This window comes from Sphaeramia orbicularis, chromosome 10, assembly GCF_902148855.1.
Source record: "Sphaeramia orbicularis chromosome 10, fSphaOr1.1, whole genome shotgun sequence".
Taxonomy (NCBI): domain Eukaryota; kingdom Metazoa; phylum Chordata; class Actinopteri; order Kurtiformes; family Apogonidae; genus Sphaeramia; species Sphaeramia orbicularis.
Window position 1 is genome coordinate 30,763,991 of NC_043966.1, and position 22,385 is coordinate 30,786,375.

Genomic DNA, 22,385 nt, shown 5'->3' on the forward strand with positions numbered 1-22,385 from the left:
ATGTTAGAAACAACACAAAGTTTTTAAACAAGCATATTTTATTAAAAAATACACAATCCACATCAAATTGTCAAGTTAGCATGTGAGGATTTTTTTGTCCATGACCAAATGTAATCTGAAATTATAATTTGTCATTTGGAACTAATAAAATACAAACAAAAGCACACTCAGTTCTCTAGTATTTACAGTCCTGTGGCCACAAAACCAGAGTGTGCAGAATGCTTGACAAAACGTTGTACACAGTTTTCAGTTCTGTTCATACCAGCACGGTCTCCTGCAGGTTTAATGACAGAGGTTACATTAAACGAGTCAGACATTTTTAAAAAGCAAATGCTCTGACAGGGTCCTTAAAGGGAGTATTAGGCCAGTCAAGAACAGGAGGGAGAAGGGGGTCACTGTCCCAGGAAGGATGCCATGGGATCATCTGGTCGGCTGCGTTTCATGCGGAAGGCCTCCATCTCCTCTTCTGTGGGGGCCTTCACTTCCTGCAGGCTGTGGTATGGCCTCTTTCTCTCGTCCAGCTGCATCATCGCCTCTACCTGCTTTACTCGCTTATCTTCTGCTTCAAGGGCCTAGAACATTAGAGAAAAAAAAGGGGGGATGATCAAACACAAACAGTGTATTACCCAAACCAAAGACACATGTGAAGATATACAGGAAAACTTCTTGTCATCACAAACACAAAATAACCTTTTTTAATTTCTCTCTCTTCTTTTCTTCATCTTCTGAATCACTGCTGTCAGATCCATGCTTCTTGTTCTTTTTGTTCTTCTTCTTCTTCTTCTTTTTCTTCTCCTGCATCATCTTATCTCGATGCATCTGACAAATTCAAAACACAGCACCTGTTACTTGCCGACTGATAAAAATATGGCATCTAGTTTTCATAAAAGACTGCGATGTAAAATTACTTTGAATCACCACTTACTTCTAGCAGAGACTTTGGTTCTTCCTCTTCCTGGGGCTCATTCAATCCCTCTTCAAATGGGGTACAGTCCGAGTTGTTCTTAAGGTTATTAAAAAGACCAAAAAGTGTAAGTTGATTACAACAAAAGACAAGAAAGAACATGTCAAATACAGCCACAGAACACAATCAGACATATACTCACTACTTTAATTCCAGCCTCTCCTGTGCAGTAGCTCTGTTTGACCATGGAGTGACAGCACTTGTATCCCCAGAAACCATCTTTCCAGTAGGAGCCCCAAATACACTGCCAACAAAGATCCATTTTTAGAACATAAAATATAACAATACAAATAAACAGGCACCACAGTTCTGTTCTGCCATCCTTACAGTATGATTGTTGATGAGCACATCCTCCTCGTACTTGGAGCGAGCCACTGCCTTGTCAAGTCCCTTCAGCACAGCACCATGACGAGAGTACTCCACATAGTCCTCAGTCTGAGCCAACAGCAGCTCCCTTGGCGGTGCATCCAGGTGCTCTTGACCTCCATACTAATCATCACAAACAGAAGCAAGAACAGCATTAGATTTGCTCCATTTTCAAAATTGAAGCCAGAAGAATATAATGCTCTGTAGCCATTTTTTAGGATCACTGCACTGCCATCAACACATATTAGGATTAACAAGAGTGCTCCTTAATATGCCAGTTATGCACCTTGTCAAGAATGCTCTCCCTCTGTTCCTCTTTAAAGTCCTCCTTCTTGACCTTGAAAGACCGGTGCAGCAGCTCAAGCTTGGTGGGATCGGCCTGCAGATGAACTTCAGAGCCTCTATCATAGGCCTCCCAGGCAAACACTATAATGAGACAAATTGTTTGATCATTAGAAATACAAACAAATACCTACCACATGTCTATTTGAGAGAGATGATGATACTTTAGGTCTACTTTCATTAATTCATAAAAAACAAAAAGGGGTATGTGATAGGTAGAGGCGAACAGGGAAGGATTTCTGTGACTTACACTGTGTTTGAGCCATAGTGATTGTGTCTCCACTGTAGCGGGCAAAGTTGTCTCCAGCATATCCAACTCTGTCAAACAAACAGGAAAATCATGTCAGTGTGAGAGAATGAGACCCTTCAGCTTATGATGAAAAAGAAGATCTATAACTTACTCGTCTGGGTTCATGCCAGTGTTGGCGTATGGATTCTCTCTCATAGCACGAGTCTTTGGGTCATAATATGCAGAATTTGGATCCAGATTCCTCAGGTACTAAAGGAGATAGATGTGAGAAGTGTCTCTGAGTTAGGAACCTGACAGGATCTCATCAATAATTAGCTTTAAGGATGACATTAGAGATAACAATATTGCTCCTCTGTATTTGTCTGATGAAAATGTACAATATTCTTGACAAAAAAGTATCATCACAGCAGAGTGAGGTCATTCAAGGTCACTTACTTTAGCTGTGTCTTCTCTGATACGCAGATTCCTGACAGTGATTCGTCTCTTTGAGTCGAAGTTCTGACCCGGCATGTCAATGTCATCAGCATACTTATCTTCATCCTCATCTTCACTATCATGTTCCCGCTCCTAAAAGTCGTTTTAAAAAAAATTAAGAAATTAAGATAAATACTTTTCTTAGACAAAACTTAGTTAATATCTATATATCTTGACTATAATACTTTCTGTTTTTACTATAATGTTCAAGTACTGAAGACTCACAGTTTGATCCAGTTTTCCTGAGGCCAATTCATCTTGAAGCTTCTGTGCCTTAAGTGTACGTTTGGCCTGATGGACAAACAAAATGTGTAATCAATAAACAAATAAATAAATACAACCCAAACACCACAAAGAAAATCCATTATTTTCACTAAAGACGTTTTAATTGGACATGATTCAGTGCTATACATAGTAGTTTGTATAAACTTTAAATTAACTAATGCTTTACCAGGTCTACTTTGGCATACTCTTCCACAATGCGCTGATGTTCTTCAGGGTCATACCCATTCCAGCGATCACGCTTCCCATCATAGTCCATTGAAAGTTGGATCTGAGAGTGTTCATCAGGAGCTATGCCTGTGCCTGTGTACTTAGCCCCAACTTTTCTTGGTCGCTGATGGGATACAAAGTAAAGAGATGATATTAAGCACTGCATGCATCACTCTTCTCATCTACAATAATGGAAAAGAGAAACAATTAATTTCTACTTGAAAATAATTTTTTTCCACTCTATTTTACCTCCATGCAGTCTTTCTTCTTGTGTGTTATAGCGCCACAGTTTTCACAAGCTCCCTTACGGAATTTAGTAGCAACACCGGTCTGTGTAAAAGCCCAACATAGAGCTATTAAAATAATAGTTCATTTGATATATTTGCATTAAATTAACTCCGCGCTTCATTCCTACCTCTTGCACTCCTCTCTTATACCAGTCACCGATGGCAGAGTATTGTCTCTGGTTTTCAGGCTGTGGCCTCTGATGTTTTAGTGTTGGTCTTTTGGATGGGTCAATGTACCATGGTACTGATGAAATATATTGTGGGATGTGAGGGTTTATGTCCCTAGAGAAAGCAGAGGCAAGCAAATATGGTCCAAATTAATGTTGACATATTCATAGTAGTTATGGCATTAAGACTGAACATTTCTGCCTAGAAATACTGGTTATATGATTACTGACTGACTGTGAACACGCAGTATGTATTGTGATCTCTGTCCACATATATATCAGCTTACTTTCCCTCTTCGTCCACCTCAGCAGGAGCATTTCCCAGCTTCCTCTGCTCCTCCAGCTCCTTCTTCTTCCTCCAGTCCTCCCTGGTCATCTTCTTGGGCTCGTCCAGGCCCACGATGCCCTCCGAACTCGCGCTGGTTTGTTCGGTCGCTTGTTCGTTGTTCATGACTGAAGCTGAAGCCAGGAAAACACTTCATGCATTACAATCATACACCCAGTAAACTGATGGGTGTAGAAACAGTCTGTCCAGAACACAACCCTCTGACATTGAGTGTAATTTGTACAAACTTTCAGAGTCACTGGCAATCGTAACACCAACGAAGCTAACCTGATTGTTTTATGCAAGAAAATAGGAGTTAAAATTGTCTTTTCTAAACATATTTGCTCATTGGTTAACTTACTTTGATATGATCCAAAATAAAACGGTAATTATTGGTTGTTTCGTAGAATCCTCAGTATTCTCTCGCTGGTTTCAGGTAGTCACTTCTGTTTTGACGATGCCACAATAGTCGCCATTTTACCTCCGCAAGTGACGTCACGTCATTTCTTCTTCTGTGGTTTTGGATCCAGGGTGTTCAGAGAAGTCTGACTACTAGTGGACAAACCTGACCACTTTACATAATTGGCCGCAAAACTACAACTCCTCCGCATCACATCTGAAATGTAAATGACGATTTTATTGCCATTCTCCAGTGAATAGTGGAAAACGTTACACAATTTAGTGATTAAGTTTAGCGATTTTCCTTAACTCAGCTGAAATGATCACAGCAGAGATCCTTTGGTGACAACTGCTGGGTCTTTATGTAGAGCACAAATTAAATATCATGAACTAATATTAGAAAAAAATATTTAATTATAATCCCTTCATTAATTGATTTTTCTGACTTTAAATGTCCCTAATAAATATGTCCCTCTGTTTTCATTTTATTTGACTGGCTTAATAACCTGTTTGGGGTTTTTTTTGTAAGTTCATATTACTCAGAATTACCACATATTTATCATATCCATTTGTACTATTGTTAATATTTTATTATACTATTACCACTACTGTTTTATTAGTGGTAAATATCAACACAGTTATACATGTATGTATAGTTTTTTTTAAATTGATTTTTCTCCTATTTATACTTCCTCTATCATAGATTATATTATGTATAATTTAAGATTTGGTTATGTATTGTGGACTTAATTTTTCTTCCTCTGGTTTCTGTGAATGAAAGTATATAGACTCAAAGACTTAAGTCACAGTTTTGGGACTTGATACTCATTTGACTTCCATGGACGAAATACTCAATCAACTTTGACTTAAGTCATTCTGCTCAGGAACCTGTTGCAAAGTCACATTTGATTTTTGAAGTACTGGGCTTACCTTGTGTCATTTCAAGAGCCCTGATGTATCTGATTAAGTGGACAAAAACAAATCAAATTCAGCAGAAGTCTCAAGTGATAAAATGAGACTTGAGATCTGTATTTTCTTTTATTGTGAAAAGAACCTTGTAGATTAATGAGAACTCCTCTGGGTTTATTTCCTCAGAATCACCAAAATGATATAGTTGTGTCAAACTGTAAAAGGAACTGTTGTGATACCTCTTGATGTGTGAGAATGTGATTAGCAACAACATAAAATACCCTTGTGAGAGTTTGGTCAGGTGAAACCTTTTAACGTTCTGGTATATTTCAAACATTTAAAAAGGCCAAAAAATGTAAACAATGTTGTGAGAAAGAACAGAAGAACATTAACAGCACCAAACACAAAAAATAAACATATTGACATAAGTATAAAAGGGCCGAATGAATCGGTCCTTGACGCGTAGCACCGATACACATCCGCACTGTCAGTCCAGCAGTCTCGGGATGAGAAGGCAATAAAGTACCAAAGTGAAGGCAGTGATGCATTCAAGGTGGTACCAAAATATGAAACTCTAAGTCTTTTACTAATGTTTCGTCCACTGAATGTCTGCTCAGTCGTTACGATGACAGGTTGGACTGAGTCACTTGTCATCGTCCTCCACTCTCCCCCACTCCTCCAAGTCCTCCCCCTCCACCTCTCCATCCTCCTCCTCCTCTACATAATCACCCCAAGTGTCAAAAACATCTGCCTCTTCATCACCCTCCTCCTCCTCTTCCTCTAGCAGATCATCTCCATACAGTGGCTCATCCTCCTCATCTTCCACTATCTCCATCTCCTCCATTTCATCCTCCTCCTCCTCATCTGCTTCTTCCTCATCATCTCTATCCTACATCCACCTCCAACCCCACCCTCCCCGTCCCTCTCTCTCATCTTTTGAGGATGGTTTCTCCTCAGTTCTGTCTCTGAGGTAGGACTTGCTGCTGGGGATGAAGCTGGAGGTAGCAGTCTTTGTGTTGATGTAAAGACGAGGAGGGGGCTCCAGTCTAGCCGGAACAACTTGGAGACAAGTGATGGGGGTAGACGAGGAGGCTCTTCTGGAGTTTGGGACCAGTGAGGAATTGAGAGGCACAGTCATGTTGGGCACGTATTCACGAATCTCCCCTGGCTCCAGTGGTTCAGGCCCACAGGGGTCATGTTCGCTACAGGACAGCTTCCCGTCCAGCTTGGAGATGAAGAGCATCCCTTCACGGTGTTCCTTACAGTAGGAGCTGGGGCACATCTCACAGAACGAAGCTGCTTCTTTACCACAGATGTCACACTGGTGCCAAGGACACTCCCATCGCCCTGAAAACAAGACCATTACCAGGTTATTACTCAGGACAGAACACAGACCTGGGGCTAATTTGATAAAACTCACAGGTACAAAGAACTCAATAACTTTTTACTTATTTGTGCAATATCTAAATACAGTCTACTCTCGTTAAACCGCCCGCCGTTATACCGCCATTTTCGCTCACCGCCGACCAAAACTATTGCGCAAAAATCCCCAATGCATTATTCCATTAGCTACCGCCATTTCCGCCTATCGCCATCCGCCAGCCCAGTTCCATGCACAAACAACACTTATACCATTGATTTCCCGACCGTTATACCGCCAGCGAGATTGCCATCGAGTACACATAAATTTTAACAATGCACTGAAACAAACGTGCCAGACGCTGATCGCGACAAGCTACGAGTAGGTCTACAGAACGGCCACCGTTCATTTATCGCAGAACACTCAGTAGGTCAGGATGTCGGGAAGAGGACGTGGGATTAAGCCAAAGCCTCAAGATGATGGGGTGTCATTTCCCGACACAGTATAATCATGCTTAAAATGTTTCCCCACTTTAAATGATCCCTTACAACATAACAGAATCAAGATTTATTTAGAAACGCAATTAGAACAGGTTAACGGAGGCAGCATAGACATCATATAGTAAAGACATGCACATTATGGACGCAACCCGTTGTAACGCCATTTTCGCTATACCGCCAATTTGGCCGTGAACGGAAGTTGGCGGTATAACGAGAGTAGACTGTATTGTTCTCTCCTTTTATATCTATTATTTTATTCACTGCACTACCTCACCACTATTTTAGAACTTATTTGATCTCAGGTGTTTTTTTTAACTATGTGTTTTTACTGCTGACCCTGCATCGTCATTTCGTTCTGCAGTGCATCTCTGATGTAATTTGCCTGAATGACAATAAAGTGATCTGATTCTGAACTCCTAGAGATAAAATTCTAAGAAATTTGAAAGAGTTTTGACATTTTCTAAGAATTAGAATAACTAAAACCTGGAAAAGAGACCCATAACCCCTGACAGGTCTCTGATATGAAAAATGTTAAAAGTAGGAAGGATGATTTTATTTTAAGAGTTTATGGGTAAAAGACAAAAAGGTGAAATATTCTTAAAATGATGAATAACAGTGAATTATAGAAACACAACAGATTATATTGTGCCAGGTTGTCTGTGCATGATTACAAGTATTCATAGAAACTGGTAGAAGTGTAGCCATTTGTTTTCTATTAACATCAAATAGCTTCAGTCCTAATAATAGCAAATAATAGTATCTAGTAGGCATATGTTTTTGTGTATTTTTAGGATTTTTTTGTACATTCAGTTAATCAAGCTCTAAAAGCTGGAGGCTCTCGACCCAATTCAAATACTAAATATAAACATATGACTATTACACTATTTATACTAAAATGCCATTTTACACTGCTGTTAAAAAAAAACAAAAAACAATAGCGAAGACCTCTCCTAGCTCAGGCTGAAAAACACTTTAATTAAAAAATGCTGAAAAGTACTTATCGGATTTTTGCTCAGTAATGCAAAAAACTATCAAGTACTGCAGCATTAAAAGAATGTGTCAACTACACCCAGTCACTCAGGTTAAAGTCATTTATTCAGAGACTTTCAAAAATCAGTCTTACACTATGTAAGAAATGTTAATGTTTAGAGTTCACAGTGGGAGACCTCTGAGGGGCTTGTCAGAATATTTATGAATGCAGCCCCTGGTGTCTCAGGCTAAAAAAATTTCCAAAAGATTTAAGTCCTTATAGTTGATAATTTTAATCAGGCTTTTAACTAATTTTTTAAACTCTTCTTGTTCTTATTTTGTTTTATTTATCACTGATACTTTATCTATTCTATTTTATTTATAATCTTACGTATTTTACTCTTGGTACTGTATTTATTTTATTTTATTTATTCTCTTAGTCCTATTTTATGCTTTTAGTCTTTAGCTTTTAACACCAGTGTTTCCTCAGGGGGGTCCTCCACACTGGGAGCTGTGTCTGGTCTGCTAGTGGGGGGACTGTCCTTGGGTCCCTTTGGCCCGGCTGGCTGGGGGTCCTCCCTTCGATGTGGGGGTCCACCTGTCTGTCGGAGTCGGGGGGCCTGGGTGCTGGTCCCCCCGATGGCACGGCCTGCGGCTCCTCCCAGTGTGGACGGCCCCAAAGGTGGCGTTTCCTTGATCCTCAGTGACATGCCATGTCTCCCTGTTGTGTCCGTGTGTGTGCGTGTGTAAGTGTGTTGGCGTGTGTGTGTGTGTGTGCGTGTCTAGTATGGAGGGTGGGAGGGAGGGGTTTTCTTTGTAAATGTTTTTCTGTTTTATTGTGTAATTGTTTTTAATTCTGTAAGCACTTTGTGTTGCATCTGTGCATGAAAAGCGCTTTATAAATAAAGGTTGATTGATTGATTGATTGATAAAATACATGATGCACCCATTATCATGCTATTAGATCTCTGCCATAAAACATTACTCAATGTCTGGAGAAAATATCTAAAAACTCTGTAATAATAAAGCCTTAGGAATCTCAGGATATCAAATAAATAATCAAATAAAGTCTGTATGTCATGGTCATGCTGGGAAATTTCTAGTGCTTTTCTACTTTGTCCCAAACATCAGTTTGAGCCCGTTCCATTTATCATGTCATTTATTTTAAGGTTGAAATGCTCTTCTCACTTCTTGTTTTAATTTTGATTCTGTAATTGTAATTTGCTTATTTATTCTGATGTTGGATATTATCTGCACGTACGGTTAGCTGACTTGATTCTGGTATTCATTTCTTTGTTAATACTACACTGTTGCCTATAAAGTTAGAATAATTGTGTTTTCAGACACATTCCTCTTTTTATTACTATTTATACACATTAGTAATCACCTTTGACCAGATGTAATGATCATATACTGAGAACCAGTTGCATTTTATTAAGAATAAATCACATCGTCACAATCATTTCATGAGAAGAGGTAAAAATGTGTAATTCCAACTTTATGTGCAACAGTGTATTATTAATATGATTAATTGTATCCTTAAAGACTGATAATTATTGCTGAACTTCCAAAGCATGATAAATATGTCTCTGCCTCATATTTTATTAAAACCTGTCAAGCTTAAGAACTCCAAAATGTCATAATGTTTATTCCCTTCATAGCGACAGTCCTCCACTCTCTGTTCTCTACTTGCCTGCAGGCCTCTTGGCCAGGTTGAGACAGTCGGCGTGGTAGACTTTGGGACAACCCGGCTTCTTACAGGATACTATCTGCCCTCCATCTCCACAGCTAAAGCACTCATCTTCTCTCTCCTTTTTCACTTCTTGCTTGGTCTTCTTCTTCATGCCGACTTCCTTTTCCTTCCTTCAGCTTCAGTTTTCTCTGCTGATGGCTGGTTCTGCACATGGACCAATACAGAGGTTTAACATATACAACTGTTAAATTTATGTGAAGTGTAAGTGTCCTCACTGCTAAAACTTTTACCTTTGGACGGACACCGAGGAAACCGCTGCAGTTGGGCGCTCCACATTTACAGGCGGTTTTCCCGTTGCCAAGACACTCCAAGTTGTAGTTGAAAGTCAGCTCTACACCTGTTGAATGAGACATTGTATTTGATTACTCACTCTTGTTGAGTACTCTGATTGGTCAGTGATGACAGTCTACACTCTTATTTCTACATAAAAAACTACTATGCCACTTAGTTCAACTATAACAATCTAATGAGTATTTTTCAATAATTTTTTGCAATGAAATTTTTTTAAAAAGGACTGGTTATTGTTTTTAAAAAAAAAGCAAAACAGACACACGTGATACCTCTTTTCCCCAATTGTAGTTTTCCATTTTAGCAAAAAGAAAATTACATTACATATTAAAGCCTCGTATGACTTTCATCACAAATTTTTCTTCTAATTTGTAAAACCAGAGTGAAAGCCTCCTTATCCCTAATCCACAAGTCTTTCCCTGCTAACACACCTAAATCACTTCTCTCATGGTTAACAACTTCGAAGTGTACACCATCACAAGTCGTCTGTTTGTGTACATACCAAACCCAAACCAAACTGTCACTTGGGCCTTTCTGGAATTCCATGTAGCAGCAGCAGCAGCAGCAGCAAGAAGCACTGAAGCTGTTTCTGTGTTTGTTGCTGCTGCGGCCACACAGTGGCAGCATGGAATTCCCATTTCCACAATGCACTTCGTAACAAAATTTCCAAAAATGCCCAAGTGACATATCAGTTTGATAAGTAAACAAACAGATGATTTGTTATGGAGTACACTTTGAAGTTGTTCATCGTGAGGGAAGTGATTCAGGTGCGTTAGCACGGAAAGACTAACGGATTAGTAATAAGGAGGCTATCACTCAGGTTTTACAAATTAGAAGAAAAATTAGTGAAGAAAGTCATACGCAGCTTTAAGGTATAATCTCTTAATTTTAGTTTTTGCTTCTTTGTATTTCCATGTACTCAAAGCAGTTCTATAACTAAACATATAACCCATTCACCACAATACAATTTAAAATTAAGTTGTCCATTTCATTTCTTTAGTTTTATGTTTCAGCATCACTGCTTTTCTCCAGTCAAAGCAGTTTTGCAACATGAAAAATGAACCTATTTACCACAACTAGAACTTGTCTGTTTAAATAATATCATCACTATTAATATTAATCATCAATAAAAATGTATAAAAGCCATGTGTACATGTTATGTTATTGATACTGACTCCTTAGGTGTTGAAATTTGGTATCAAATGACAAGACAATTTCAAAATCTAAACAATTCAATCACTGACATAAAAACATAATTGGTACCAAGCCCTATTTATAAGTAACTAACTTCCTTCAAAAAAGAAATCAAACTAAGGATTTCTTTACTAAACATTCATAATACACATTGCTGCACAGTGAGATGGTCATTACGATGAAATAAAGCCCAACGGTGATGCAGGACCTAAACATATCCTGCATCATCCTGTTGGACTTTATTAAAATATAGTAATATAAATAAAACCTCTATTACATATAGTAGCTGTGCTGTTTTTGCAGCATTGTGAGGATCATTCATATTTTTAAAATCAGCATCTTTCTTATGATACAACAGGAAATATGTGCAAAGTATTAAAAAATATGAAAAAAATCTAAACAAAATTCCTTCTACAAGCAAAAGGTTGGTATTTTCACCTCTGTTACCTTGAAAAAAAACCCACACAATGAGAAAACATTTGACATATGTTCAATGAAACACAGATGCAGAAAATTTCATTTTGTCAGAACAAAAGAGCTTAAGGCCTGTTAAGGGCAAAGGAGGGTCACACTACATAACAGACTCCTTTTTCTGTATTTTTGTTTTTAATGCAGTTAATTCTGTACATTTCCTGTATGTTCCCAGTTTCTTCTTGACACAGGGTTGGAAAAATGCATAAGTAAATTGAAAACTTTTAAAAACCCCTTCTAACCTTGTGGGATATCCTGAAGTGCAAACAGCCCCACCCTGGTGTCTCCATTCACAGTCCACTTCTGAGTCTCACAGTTGGGCTGGCAGCTGTGATTCATGAAGCGAGCCTGGTTCCCTTTGGGCCCGGCATCAATGATCCGGTCCTGGATCGACAAATACAAACTCATTTGCACAAAATACTTGTTTCATGTGTGTTCCAAAGTTGTATAGATGTGGCAAGATCTGAATCACCTTGTCCAGTGTAAGCATGTAAAAGTTACAGATGTCATTCTCCTGGGCATGTCTGATCCTGGCTCGACACTCTTCTTCATCTATCACCTCTCCCACATATTCACTCACAAAGGCTCCCTGAGAAGCAACAAAGAGGGATCCACTTAGTGGCAGTAAGGATAAAGCTCATGTATAAACACGCACATGTGTAAAAAAAACAAAACTTACCTTCTTGATGTCAGCCACACCACGTAAACCCCACCCACAGGAGAGGGTCCTGAAAATCTCCACAGTTGTGTACTCGCGCTTGGTGAACGCTTGGTTCTGACACCGCTCCCCTGCTGCGCACACCTGAGGGTGGCACTCATACATCAGCATGCGATTAATGCACTCCGAATCGATGCCACATGGGTTCTCATCCACCGCCTTGCAATTACAGCGTGGTATTTCTGACAAGTCAGCTGTGATGATCTGCACCTTCCCAATTGGCCTGTTAACCTAAAAAGAAGACACAAAGGAATATTTTTCAGTCACACACCACACTGAACTGATCTTGATTTAGGACAGAAAAGCACATTCATGGACTTGGTGACACACATTACCTTAATATGTCTGTATGGGGGTGGTTTCTTGTCGTTCTTTCTGTCCTCTTGAAGCTGTTTCATTTCCCTCTCTGTCTGTAGTTCTTTGAACCTTTCCGCTGCTTCCGTCAGTGCTACAAGAAGACACTGTTTTTACTAATATTGAATTATAACTTGATTCCTACCTAACATAACAATAACAAGAAATGCTGAGAAAGACACAATAAACAGACATAAGTGCATACCCTTTTTGTATACAGCGTCTGCACCCTTGCCCATTTTCTCTATGTTTTGAGTGTCGCCCTCCATGTAGGGGAAGACTCTGGCCTGGTACGTCCACACAAAGTCTCTGGAACCAAAAAACTGCACTGGGAACTCTCCTACCTCGTGCTTCATCCTCAAGATGTTATTTGGGACATCTTTGGCCAGGCAGACTTCAGCAGGCCACCACCTACACACAAGTGCACATGAAGGTTTTTATCTGCTGTCTGGGGCCAATAGCTCTGTAAAGCAGGTAATATTGTTGTGCCGTACCTGTAACGTCCCCATTTAACCCACAATATGTCCTTAATACGAGGCCTCTTTCCTGCTTTGCAGTCATTGCAGAACCAGCTGCCCTGAGGCATCTCCATGTTCAAACATTCCCGATGGAAAGCAGCAGGGCAGGCCTCACAGCACAACAGACTGCCTCCTACAATATCACAGCAAAAACAGAAGGATTAGAGCTGTTTATCACATTTTTTTATTGTTTAGCACAGATTAAAATTCATGACAAGTTACTAGAGCCCAAACATACAAAATCATATAGTAAAATATATTCCTAAGTCTGATAAAGATTCAGTGCACCTTTAAATAATAATAAGCCCCTGCAGAGAAGAAAGACTCCCACCCCCTCCAACACACACTCACTGCACTAAGGAGCTCCATCAGTGACAGGATGATACACCTGAAGTGTGTGAAGGAGAGGTATCGCAGGTCTTTCCTTCGTGCAGCTGTTAGGCTCCACAACAGAAACTGCTCCAAATAATTCTGTGCAATAGACCATACTCATATGTATAATCTGTATACATGTCTATATATATAATTATGTGTGTAGATATGTGTGTGTGTATAGGTGTACGTATGAGTAGCTCCCCTATCCAACCTGTGGCATGTTCAGCATGTCCACCACTGTAAACAGTATTTATAGCTTTTTTTTTTTTAATTTGTCTTTATTTCTGATTTTGCTCTTTTTTGCTCTTGTGTACTTTGTTTGTGCTCCACTCTTCCCCGCTGTAAATCTGGAATTTCCCCTTGTGGGACTAATAAAGGAATATCTTATCTTATCTTATCTTATCTTAAATTGCATCCACTGTAATATGTGATCATATGAACCTCTGTTATGAATGATGTAAATCAGCATTGGGACCAGTCTCACCTTCAGAGCATACGAAGCACCAGCTGACATTGATGTGTTCATGATTCTTACAGCCTTTGCGGGGGGTGAAGTGGTTGGGACAGAGGAAGCCGTTGTTTGCCAGCACCAAGCTGCCTGCTGCCATACAGTTGTCATTGGCATGATAAGCCACAGGGCAGCGAACGCATCGTGCTAACCGACCTATAACACAATACAGCAGTTCACTGTTAGCACACTGCTTTACCTCTGCCAATACACTCAGATGGTTACATTTTTGCAGGATTGTTAAAATTCATACTAAAAATAAGGACCTGCAGGTTAAATGAATACCAAATGTCAAATCAAAGGTTACACAGTGGTTGAAATGTAGCAATATGAGCTATTTCCTAACATCTCAGGTTAGATAAATCACAACCATCTCATCAGATGCCTCTTCATTACCATTAACTGCTCACTCATTAAAAGAGTTTATTCAACCAAAGCAATCCTGTCTGCTCAACCCGTCACCACTTATTTAAACAAAATAACAGCAGATGGTTAAGAGAATCTGCCAGAAAACATACAGCTTATGACTCTTAATATTGTTGCTCATTTGGTGTATCCATTGTACTTATGCTTACTAAAAAGGATGAAACACCACCTTCAGCTGTAAAAACTGATTATGTAAAATTGGAGCTTACCTTTGGAGCTGCAGATGTTGAGGGGGTTGGTGATGTGGCAGGACAGACACACGTGAAGAGGGCAGCGGAAGCCTTTGTTATGTGGTTGTGTAGCAGAGAAGGTCATTATACAGTCGGTATGGTAGAACTTCCCGCACAATGGTATCATGCAGCGCTTCACTCCATTGCCAGACTTCTTACACACAAAACATGCGTGAACGCCTAGAAGAAAACAGAAAGGAAACACTTATCTCATGATATATTTTTGTCATGCTGATGCTTTGACTGTCTGTTAGAGACTGTGTACTCACCACTTCTACATTCACCACATAGAAATTTTCCCTTCGGGGCCACTGACAGGCCAATACACTGAAGATGGAAGGCTCCATAGCAGTGGCCATCACACACCAACAGGTCTCCTGTCCTCTCACACACCTTCACAATCATACAACCAAATGTATTTATTAAGATCCAAGAAAGCCAGCCCTTACTTTGATATATGGAGTATTTTAATTCAAACACAGACACAAAATATACTCTCGTACCTGACAGACATTCTCCTTTAAGGTTGTGCCGCCAACTTTCCCTTTACCATCTACCTGAGAAGACAGGCTGTCATTCAAACCGACAGACAGCACCTGCAGGGATGAAGAGAGACGTGATGCAACTCAAGCAGATTCCTCTTTGATGGACGACCAGATATTCTGTGTTTTAAAGAGAGTTAGTGAAACAGGCAAACCTCAGCTTTGGCAGTTAGTGTTCAGTGTGGTACTTTCGTTTCTCCTCAGTGCTGAAGGTTTCCACCTCCGCCTGCTGCTTGGGGGGCTTTGATCTACAGGGACTGGAGGGTCTGTTTGGAGTCAGAGCCTTAAGCTCTTTGCTCTCTGAGGGTTGAGTGGCAGTAGCGGAAGATGTGCTGGGTATAGACCGTTCCCTCTTTATGGATCCAACCTGTGGGATATCAGAGTCAAATGTTTTTTCTTGGGTTTAATTTTAGGATCATCTCAGTGGCGCATGTGTTTACGTTTACATTACCTGAGTGTTTTTTTCTTGGGCCTTCGCCTCTGAGGTACCACTACTAAGTCGCCTTGGCTCCTTAAAAGACACAAATAACTTATAAGATTACAGAAACGTACTTATTAGAGTAACTCTGAATAATCTTGCATTGCATTTTCAGTCTCGACATACCCTCCTCTTTGTAGGAGTAGCAGACACTTCTTCTATAGTGCAATCCAGCACCTTGTGTGACAGCTTCCTTGGCCTCTTTCTTTCTCGGATTATAAATCCTGTACGTAACAATAAGAAAAAATAATTCAGTTACTATATGTCTTCTTTATTACTAGCACAACCTAGCATCTTCAGCTGATTTTACATTAAGAAAAGAGGACAGTTGTTGAAGAATAGAAAAATGAACACACAATCAACTTATTACCAGTTCAGGAGGTAGATCACTTTCGTCTGCTGTCTCTGAGTCATGTGGAGGTTGAGCTGTGGCTGAGGATACTGCATGTGCTACAGGAGACACCTCATCCTGAGATAGACTCTCTTCCAGTGCTGCAGTAGCCTCAGTGGATTCATCAGAAGCTGGTGGAGACGTGGATGCTGAGGTAACTGTGCCAGGTACGGGATCATGGAAGGACATTGTCCCTGGTGACTGTGATGCACGATTTCACTGCTGACAACCGATACCTGGGGGCCATATGGAAACACAGCATACTGTAATTTACATAGTTCTTTTACAAATATCTTCCCATTTGGAAAAGACTGCAGTACTGGAAAATGATCTATTTAAAACTTTATACACAAAATTTTTGCAGCATATTTAAACATGCTTTTCAGAAAATCAAAAAAGAATGACTAAAACAAATTTCCTTTTTGCATCTGGCAGTTTTCTTGTGTTTTCTTACCGTTTTGGGTGATTCTGAGGTGCTCCTCTTTGATTTCTTTTTTGAGACAAATATTTGTTCATAGTCTTCAGTGGATTCCAAAAGCCGTTTAGTTGGTTTCCGGAGGCGTTTACTGTCTGACTGCCCTGTATTAACACACATAAAATACATATCACTTTTGATACTCAATTTGATCAGGGGACAAACTTTTGTCTCTTGTAATGTCTTACCAGATGTGCTGTTTGTCTCTGAGAAGTCATTGTCTGTCTGCGTCTCAGGTCCTAAATCAAGTTCTGCGTTCCACTCATGGTGAAGTTCCCATTCATCTCAGCAGACCGCTCCGGTCCACACCATCATCCATGTTCGCAGCCTTCTCCTCCTTTGGTCCCTGCCACCCGCTCTTTGGAGCAACTGTGGATTCAGAGTTCCTGTCGAGGTAGCTAGCTGCAGGATCAGTAGACCTGGGATCAGCTAGTCAGCGTGGCCGCTACAAACTCCCTGCCATAAGCCAAGTTGGCCAAGTCTGAAGACAGGCGAGGTATACTGACTCTCAATTTGGCAGGTAGTCTTTGTTTTCTGCGCTGTCTGTCTGGGCTTCCAATCGGAGAGGGAAATGGGGAAATCTTCACATTACCTGCAACACCTTTTATGATTGCTTTAGTCCTTGCCCCTGTTTTTGACTGTTGCAGACTGGCCATTTTCTGTTTTGATCCTTGCTGTGACTTCATCTTGAGAGGAAAACCATCGCAACGGCCTTCACCTGGTCACCTCCTGTGGAAGTAGGAATGACCAGGGGTTCCTCTTTGATCAGGACGGGTGACGGTGGAAGAGTAAGAGGCTTACCCTCTTTTTCCCTGGTGTCATGCATGTCTTTCAGGAGCATCAGGAAGGTACTAAATTTATAATTGGAATCAGGCCGAAATACCTTTGCTTCTGAGTCAGTGCTATCCTCCTTCACCAGAGACTTAAACATTAGCTCCGTGACAATCCTGAAAAGCATCCATGGGAGACAGTGATGAAGGTGGAGAAGATGTTAAATTCCACATTCTCTGTCTTGATTTCAAAAGGACTCATAGTTTGTATACTAGAATCTACATCTTTAGATTTTCTCAATGAGCCATTACGAATTAGTTTCTTGTCAGGCTTTCTTGCCGTCTTTTTGGAGAGCTATGAGTAATGGATGATGCATTACTGGGTGATTCCAGGTTGGGACACTTTTAGTTTGACTGGAGCATCAGTAGACGTATCATCAAGACAATCATCAGTGTGTGCATGTGCTGAGATTTGGCTTGTGGCCAGTGATCATTGAGTTCTTGGTCTTCCTCCGCTTTCAGGCCCGCGTCATTAAACGACTGCTGGCAGGAAGACTCAGCGAGTGCTTTGCAGTAGAAGTGTACATGAACTTGTTAAAGCTGCCCAAACTCTGTTCACAATTCGTATCATCAGATGTATGTGATGTTTTTGTCAATATGCCAGAGGAGTTAGTGGATTTAGTAGAAAGTGTTCACCTTTTCAGTACACTTTGCTTTAGCTTTTGCAGAACCCTGATCTTGCTGAGCAACCTGTCCTACATCATGCACTCGGGATATCTCTGTGCGTTTTGGACGATGCAACATTGGAACTGAATCCAGATCTGCATATGGAGAGTCCTTTGGCTCTTCTTTCAGTGCATGAGTTGTTGAATGAAACTGGTGTGTCATGTTTGATGAATCCTTTGATCCACCTACTATATGTCCAAATATATCTGACAAGCATTTCTTTTTCTTCTTGCAAGCTTTGCTTTTACTGGTTTGAGCCGGAGCAGTGTTTTTACTGAGATGGTTCTCATTTTCACCTGAGACCATATTATTGAGGGATGAGGGTGCAAGGTCCACAGAGAAAGAGGGCTCATCCTGTTGCTGTTCAGGAGACAGAGGGCTGGGTACATGCTCCTCTCCATTTGGAGATATCGAAATTATACTTCCAGTATTCCGTTGTCGACCAGGGAGCAGATGCTCAGCCTCTGTCACACTAACTTTCCATGCAGTCAGTAAAGTTTTAGGTATCTGCAAAGAATGAAAATAACATTTAAAATTAGGTCTAAATTAATGTTCAACACAAGCTACTGAATCGTTTAGAGAATTAACCGTGACTTGTAGTTTTCCTCCTTTGCTTTCCTCTCCGTCTTAGCACGGGAAGGTCTTCAAACTGATGGCCTCCTTCAAAAGGAAGGACAACGTTCCCTGGGACCCATGCGCTTTCTATGACCTCCCCAACAGTCTGCAGGAAATACATCCGACAAGGACGAGGACTGGGCACTGGATAAAAAGTAAGAATAATGGTCACTTTATTTATAAACATATGTCATCAGCTCAGTTTTAACTTGTCAGACACAGAATGAGGGAATGGAAAACAATTTGCTTATGAAATCAGCATTCAAATCCTGGCTCTTTGTGAACTAAGTCTTTACCTTTCATCTTGCTGTGGATTCCCTGCTTTGGATCACAAGTGATTTGGCAGGGCCACCAGGGCCTTCTGTTGAACTTAGCCCACACCAAGTCCCCTTCCAAGTATTTAAACGGCAGGAAGAGGCTTTTTTCTTTGGGCTGTTGGACTAATCACAAGATTCAAAAACATATTATTATCAAATGCACAAAATATTTAAAATGTCTTTTAGTAGTTAATGGTGTTTATTACATTTGTCATGACTAAGCTTTTAGTACTAATAAATAAAAACAACACAATTTTAATGTATACAGGAAACTTAAATTGTGGTGGCACATATTTTACCATATACAAGGTGTAATACATTTCTAAGATAGCAATAGAATTAAAATTTTTGGCAGATGGTGTGTGGCACATTAAGATAAAGCCACCTTGATGTATGAGCACTACTACTTCCATTCTAATAAAATTTTATGAGCAAGAACATCCTTAAGAATATTAAAATCTCATGCTAGTTTTCCAGAGGTTATATATTAAATATTTCAGGTGTATCAGACTCACATTAGAGTTTGTGCCAGATGGAGAAATAAGCCTGTGGTCAACAGGAGAGGTCAGTTCATTATCACTAGCCGATTCTTCGCCCATGCTCCATCCATCTCTCATAGTGATTTCAGGCAGTGCACTAGGGCTTAGAGTAGGGTTGAGTTCAGATATGGTTTTGGACATCAGGTTAAACACAGTAGGTTTGTATGTTGTTTTATCCATCCCTGAGCTGCATGTGGTCTTAGAGTCAACAGATTGATCTCGAGTCAACTTTGGGGAGTGGTGAAAAGGCATCAGGTCCTCGCTACTACTGTGCTCCCCCGCTTCATCCTCCTCCTTACTGCAACTGCTGTCAAACAGCGTGGACCTCAAATGCAGGTAGCCATTGGGGATGGGAGAAACAGCCCTCCAAACTTTCAGGACTGTGAGAAGAGAAGCCATTTCTGCTCACATCCTGCAGAGTCCTCAAAAGGCTCCACATCATCATCGTCTGGAGAAGAAGGCAGTTGAACTGATGGTGCCTCAAACTCATCGTCATCGCTGATTGGGCTGCACAGTGCAAGTGGTTGCCTTGGATGGAGGTCCCTCTCATGTTCATGCCTGTACCCACAGTGTTGAGGTCCTCAGCCTCCTCATGGAACTGTAAGCAGTGAGATCGGTTCTGGCGATTGTACCCCAGTACAGATGGCTGTTTGACGGCTGGAGGATGGCAAGTTGCACGCCTGACCGGTTTGTGTCAGACCCACGCTTCACAATGCCACATTGGTTTCCAAAGGAATGCTCATAAGGCCATTGCGGGGGGCGGCGGGGCACGTACTAATCAGCTGCTGGCTGTCCTGAGCCAAAACACTGAGTTTACCCTAACAGGCCGGTCTTATGACTGATTCATGTTGTCATGGCTGTATCCTGTCAGTTCAAAACAAAAACAGGTATATTAGGCAAATAAAACGTAAGATTCAACTTGCTCACTACCTGTAATCTGAAACAGATACCGAGTCTGTACATAGTGCATATACCCAATAAAACATGCTGACAGAACACATTAAAAACACTGCGAAATAGAGCGACAATCACATCCAGTCCGCAGAAAACCTGTAAAGAGGCATACCAGATACAGACCGTGCAAACACACACACACACACACACACAGACACACACACACACACACACACAAATAAGCCGACATTGCATGGCCTCCGTACTGAGGCCGGTCGGACACACAAGACAAAACACAGGTCCGCTCAGTTCACTCATTTCATTCACAAACTGTCAGAAAATACAGCCGCTTTGTCTAATGTCTGTGGGTCATGGCGATCGCTACTAGTACAAGTCATCGGAGGAGTGTTGAGGCTGTAGTAGAGGTGGTGACACTGAGCCATCACAGAAACACAGTGAGTGGCTTACACAAACAAGCTACAGCCACACACCGACATAGGAAGCTACTATTAACTCACAAAAAGCCTTGGACGGCATAAGTTCACAACACCACTAACACGTGGAAAAACGCGGAAAACTCACCATTTGTAGGTCGGTCACCGTGAAACCAACAGCGGATGTCTAATAATGTGGCACAAAGCGAGTGTTTTTCTCGGTTTGTGAAAGCGGATCTGCACAATCCCAGTTGCAGCAGCACTAGTAGGCCAAGGCACAGCTCTCATTCTCTGCACTTCATCGCCTCATCAGCGGCGGCCCTCTGAAAAACTGTCACCTTAAACACTAAAGAACCAGCAAATATCCATTACGCTGCAACATCATACAGCGGCGAAATACAAGGTGCCATAGCCGGTGTCCTTAGTGCTATAGCAGCTTATTTACTACATGATTTTTTTGCCTGCTGTCGAAGTGCCCCTGGTTATGTTAAAACAAGCCCAGACTGACTGTGTTGGTGAGCAGCAACCAATCGGCACGGCTACATACCCAACCCCCCGTCTGCAGAGGGCCGTGACACTCACCCTCCTCTAACACACGCGCACACACGCGCACGCTTACAAGCACGCACACACACATGCACGTCCATCCGCGTGCATATCCAGGTGAAGTTTCAAATAATCACCGGTGTATAGGCGAATAAAAGCACTATGACATGATAATAACAAATGAATGACTGGCCTATTTTTTGCGCCGCTGTCCTATTTCTGAACCCTGATGAGGTTTTTTTTTTTCTTTTTTACAGGCCGGTATCAAAGTGGAACGACAGCGAGATCGAGAAAAACAAAATGATAGCGGGCAGGCACACGGCCTCTTCAGTCACACAGGCGAACTCCGTGCGCCATGTTGGCTTTACGCGGAGTCTTCTGACATGAGGAAACAGGCCGCCAGGCGCTAAAGAAAAGAAGATAAAGGAGTCAGTGTGTGGCTGTAGACGTGTGTTTGAGCCTCCGATTAATACATAAATAAAACACAATACCGTGTTTCCAAACTTGTTTTACATTACACTAGTGGTGGACATGTACGCGTTTTGGAAATGAAATGTTTAGTGTGGATTCATGGACGCGCAAAGTACAGACAGCACAATAGCGTCGCTGGAGCGGGCCGGTCCTTGCAGATAAAACAAAGACCACAGCAGCAAGTGAACTTACCCACCAGTGCACATATTTAACACTCTACCACTGTCTGCTCAGGCCTCTATAGCGCCTCGTTTTACTCTTAATATGTTTGGTAAAGATCCAGTAGAAAACACCAGAGACCAACGAGAAGTGACATTTTTCACCCACCCTCCATCAGCTGACTGGCGTTTACATAAGAATATGGCCCTTATTAGTTATTTTAACCACATCTGCTCTCACATCGCCCTAATTATAATACAACCAGTAAAGCCGTGAATGTGAGTAGTCGGCATTCTAGAATAACAATGGGTAAATGAAGGTTTTATTACTGGGTGATTATTGTGTCTGGGGACACGAGCCCCCTTGCGTCTGCAGGAAGAACTACGTGT

General features: G+C 41.1%; 2 protein-coding genes across 2 annotated transcripts; both read right to left on the bottom strand.

Annotated features, from left to right (window-relative positions):
- Positions 1 to 20: 20 nt before the first annotated feature.
- Positions 21 to 4,170, bottom strand: slu7 (SLU7 homolog, splicing factor). The gene is made up of 15 exons (XM_030144895.1): positions 4,029 to 4,170; positions 3,630 to 3,801; positions 3,304 to 3,457; positions 3,138 to 3,218; positions 2,848 to 3,012; positions 2,622 to 2,687; positions 2,358 to 2,489; positions 2,074 to 2,171; positions 1,923 to 1,990; positions 1,617 to 1,756; positions 1,292 to 1,453; positions 1,107 to 1,208; positions 926 to 1,003; positions 691 to 819; positions 21 to 572 (listed from the first exon to the last, which is right to left on the bottom strand). Exons 2-15 carry the CDS (start codon positions 3,791 to 3,793, stop codon positions 393 to 395), a joined length of 1,719 nt encoding a protein of 572 aa, XP_030000755.1. The 5' UTR covers positions 3,794 to 3,801; positions 4,029 to 4,170; the 3' UTR covers positions 21 to 392.
- Positions 4,171 to 5,053: 883 nt separating this feature from the next.
- On the bottom strand, positions 5,054 to 22,132 carry LOC115426837 (histone-lysine N-methyltransferase, H3 lysine-36 and H4 lysine-20 specific-like). The gene is given in 27 exon segments (XM_030145068.1): positions 5,054 to 6,322; positions 9,498 to 9,654; positions 9,657 to 9,701; positions 9,788 to 9,894; positions 11,753 to 11,894; positions 11,983 to 12,099; positions 12,190 to 12,459; positions 12,564 to 12,676; positions 12,788 to 12,993; positions 13,077 to 13,233; positions 13,960 to 14,139; positions 14,619 to 14,819; positions 14,909 to 15,032; positions 15,143 to 15,235; positions 15,402 to 15,531; positions 15,633 to 15,689; positions 16,111 to 16,286; positions 16,505 to 16,629; positions 16,714 to 16,809; positions 17,210 to 17,468; positions 17,470 to 17,532; positions 18,325 to 18,497; positions 18,610 to 18,780; positions 18,933 to 19,076; positions 19,465 to 19,855; positions 19,857 to 20,356; positions 20,969 to 22,132. Coding segments are annotated over 26 exon segments (4,347 nt in total). The 5' UTR covers positions 20,049 to 20,356; positions 20,969 to 22,132; the 3' UTR covers positions 5,054 to 5,864.
- Positions 22,133 to 22,385: the final 253 nt, after the last annotated feature.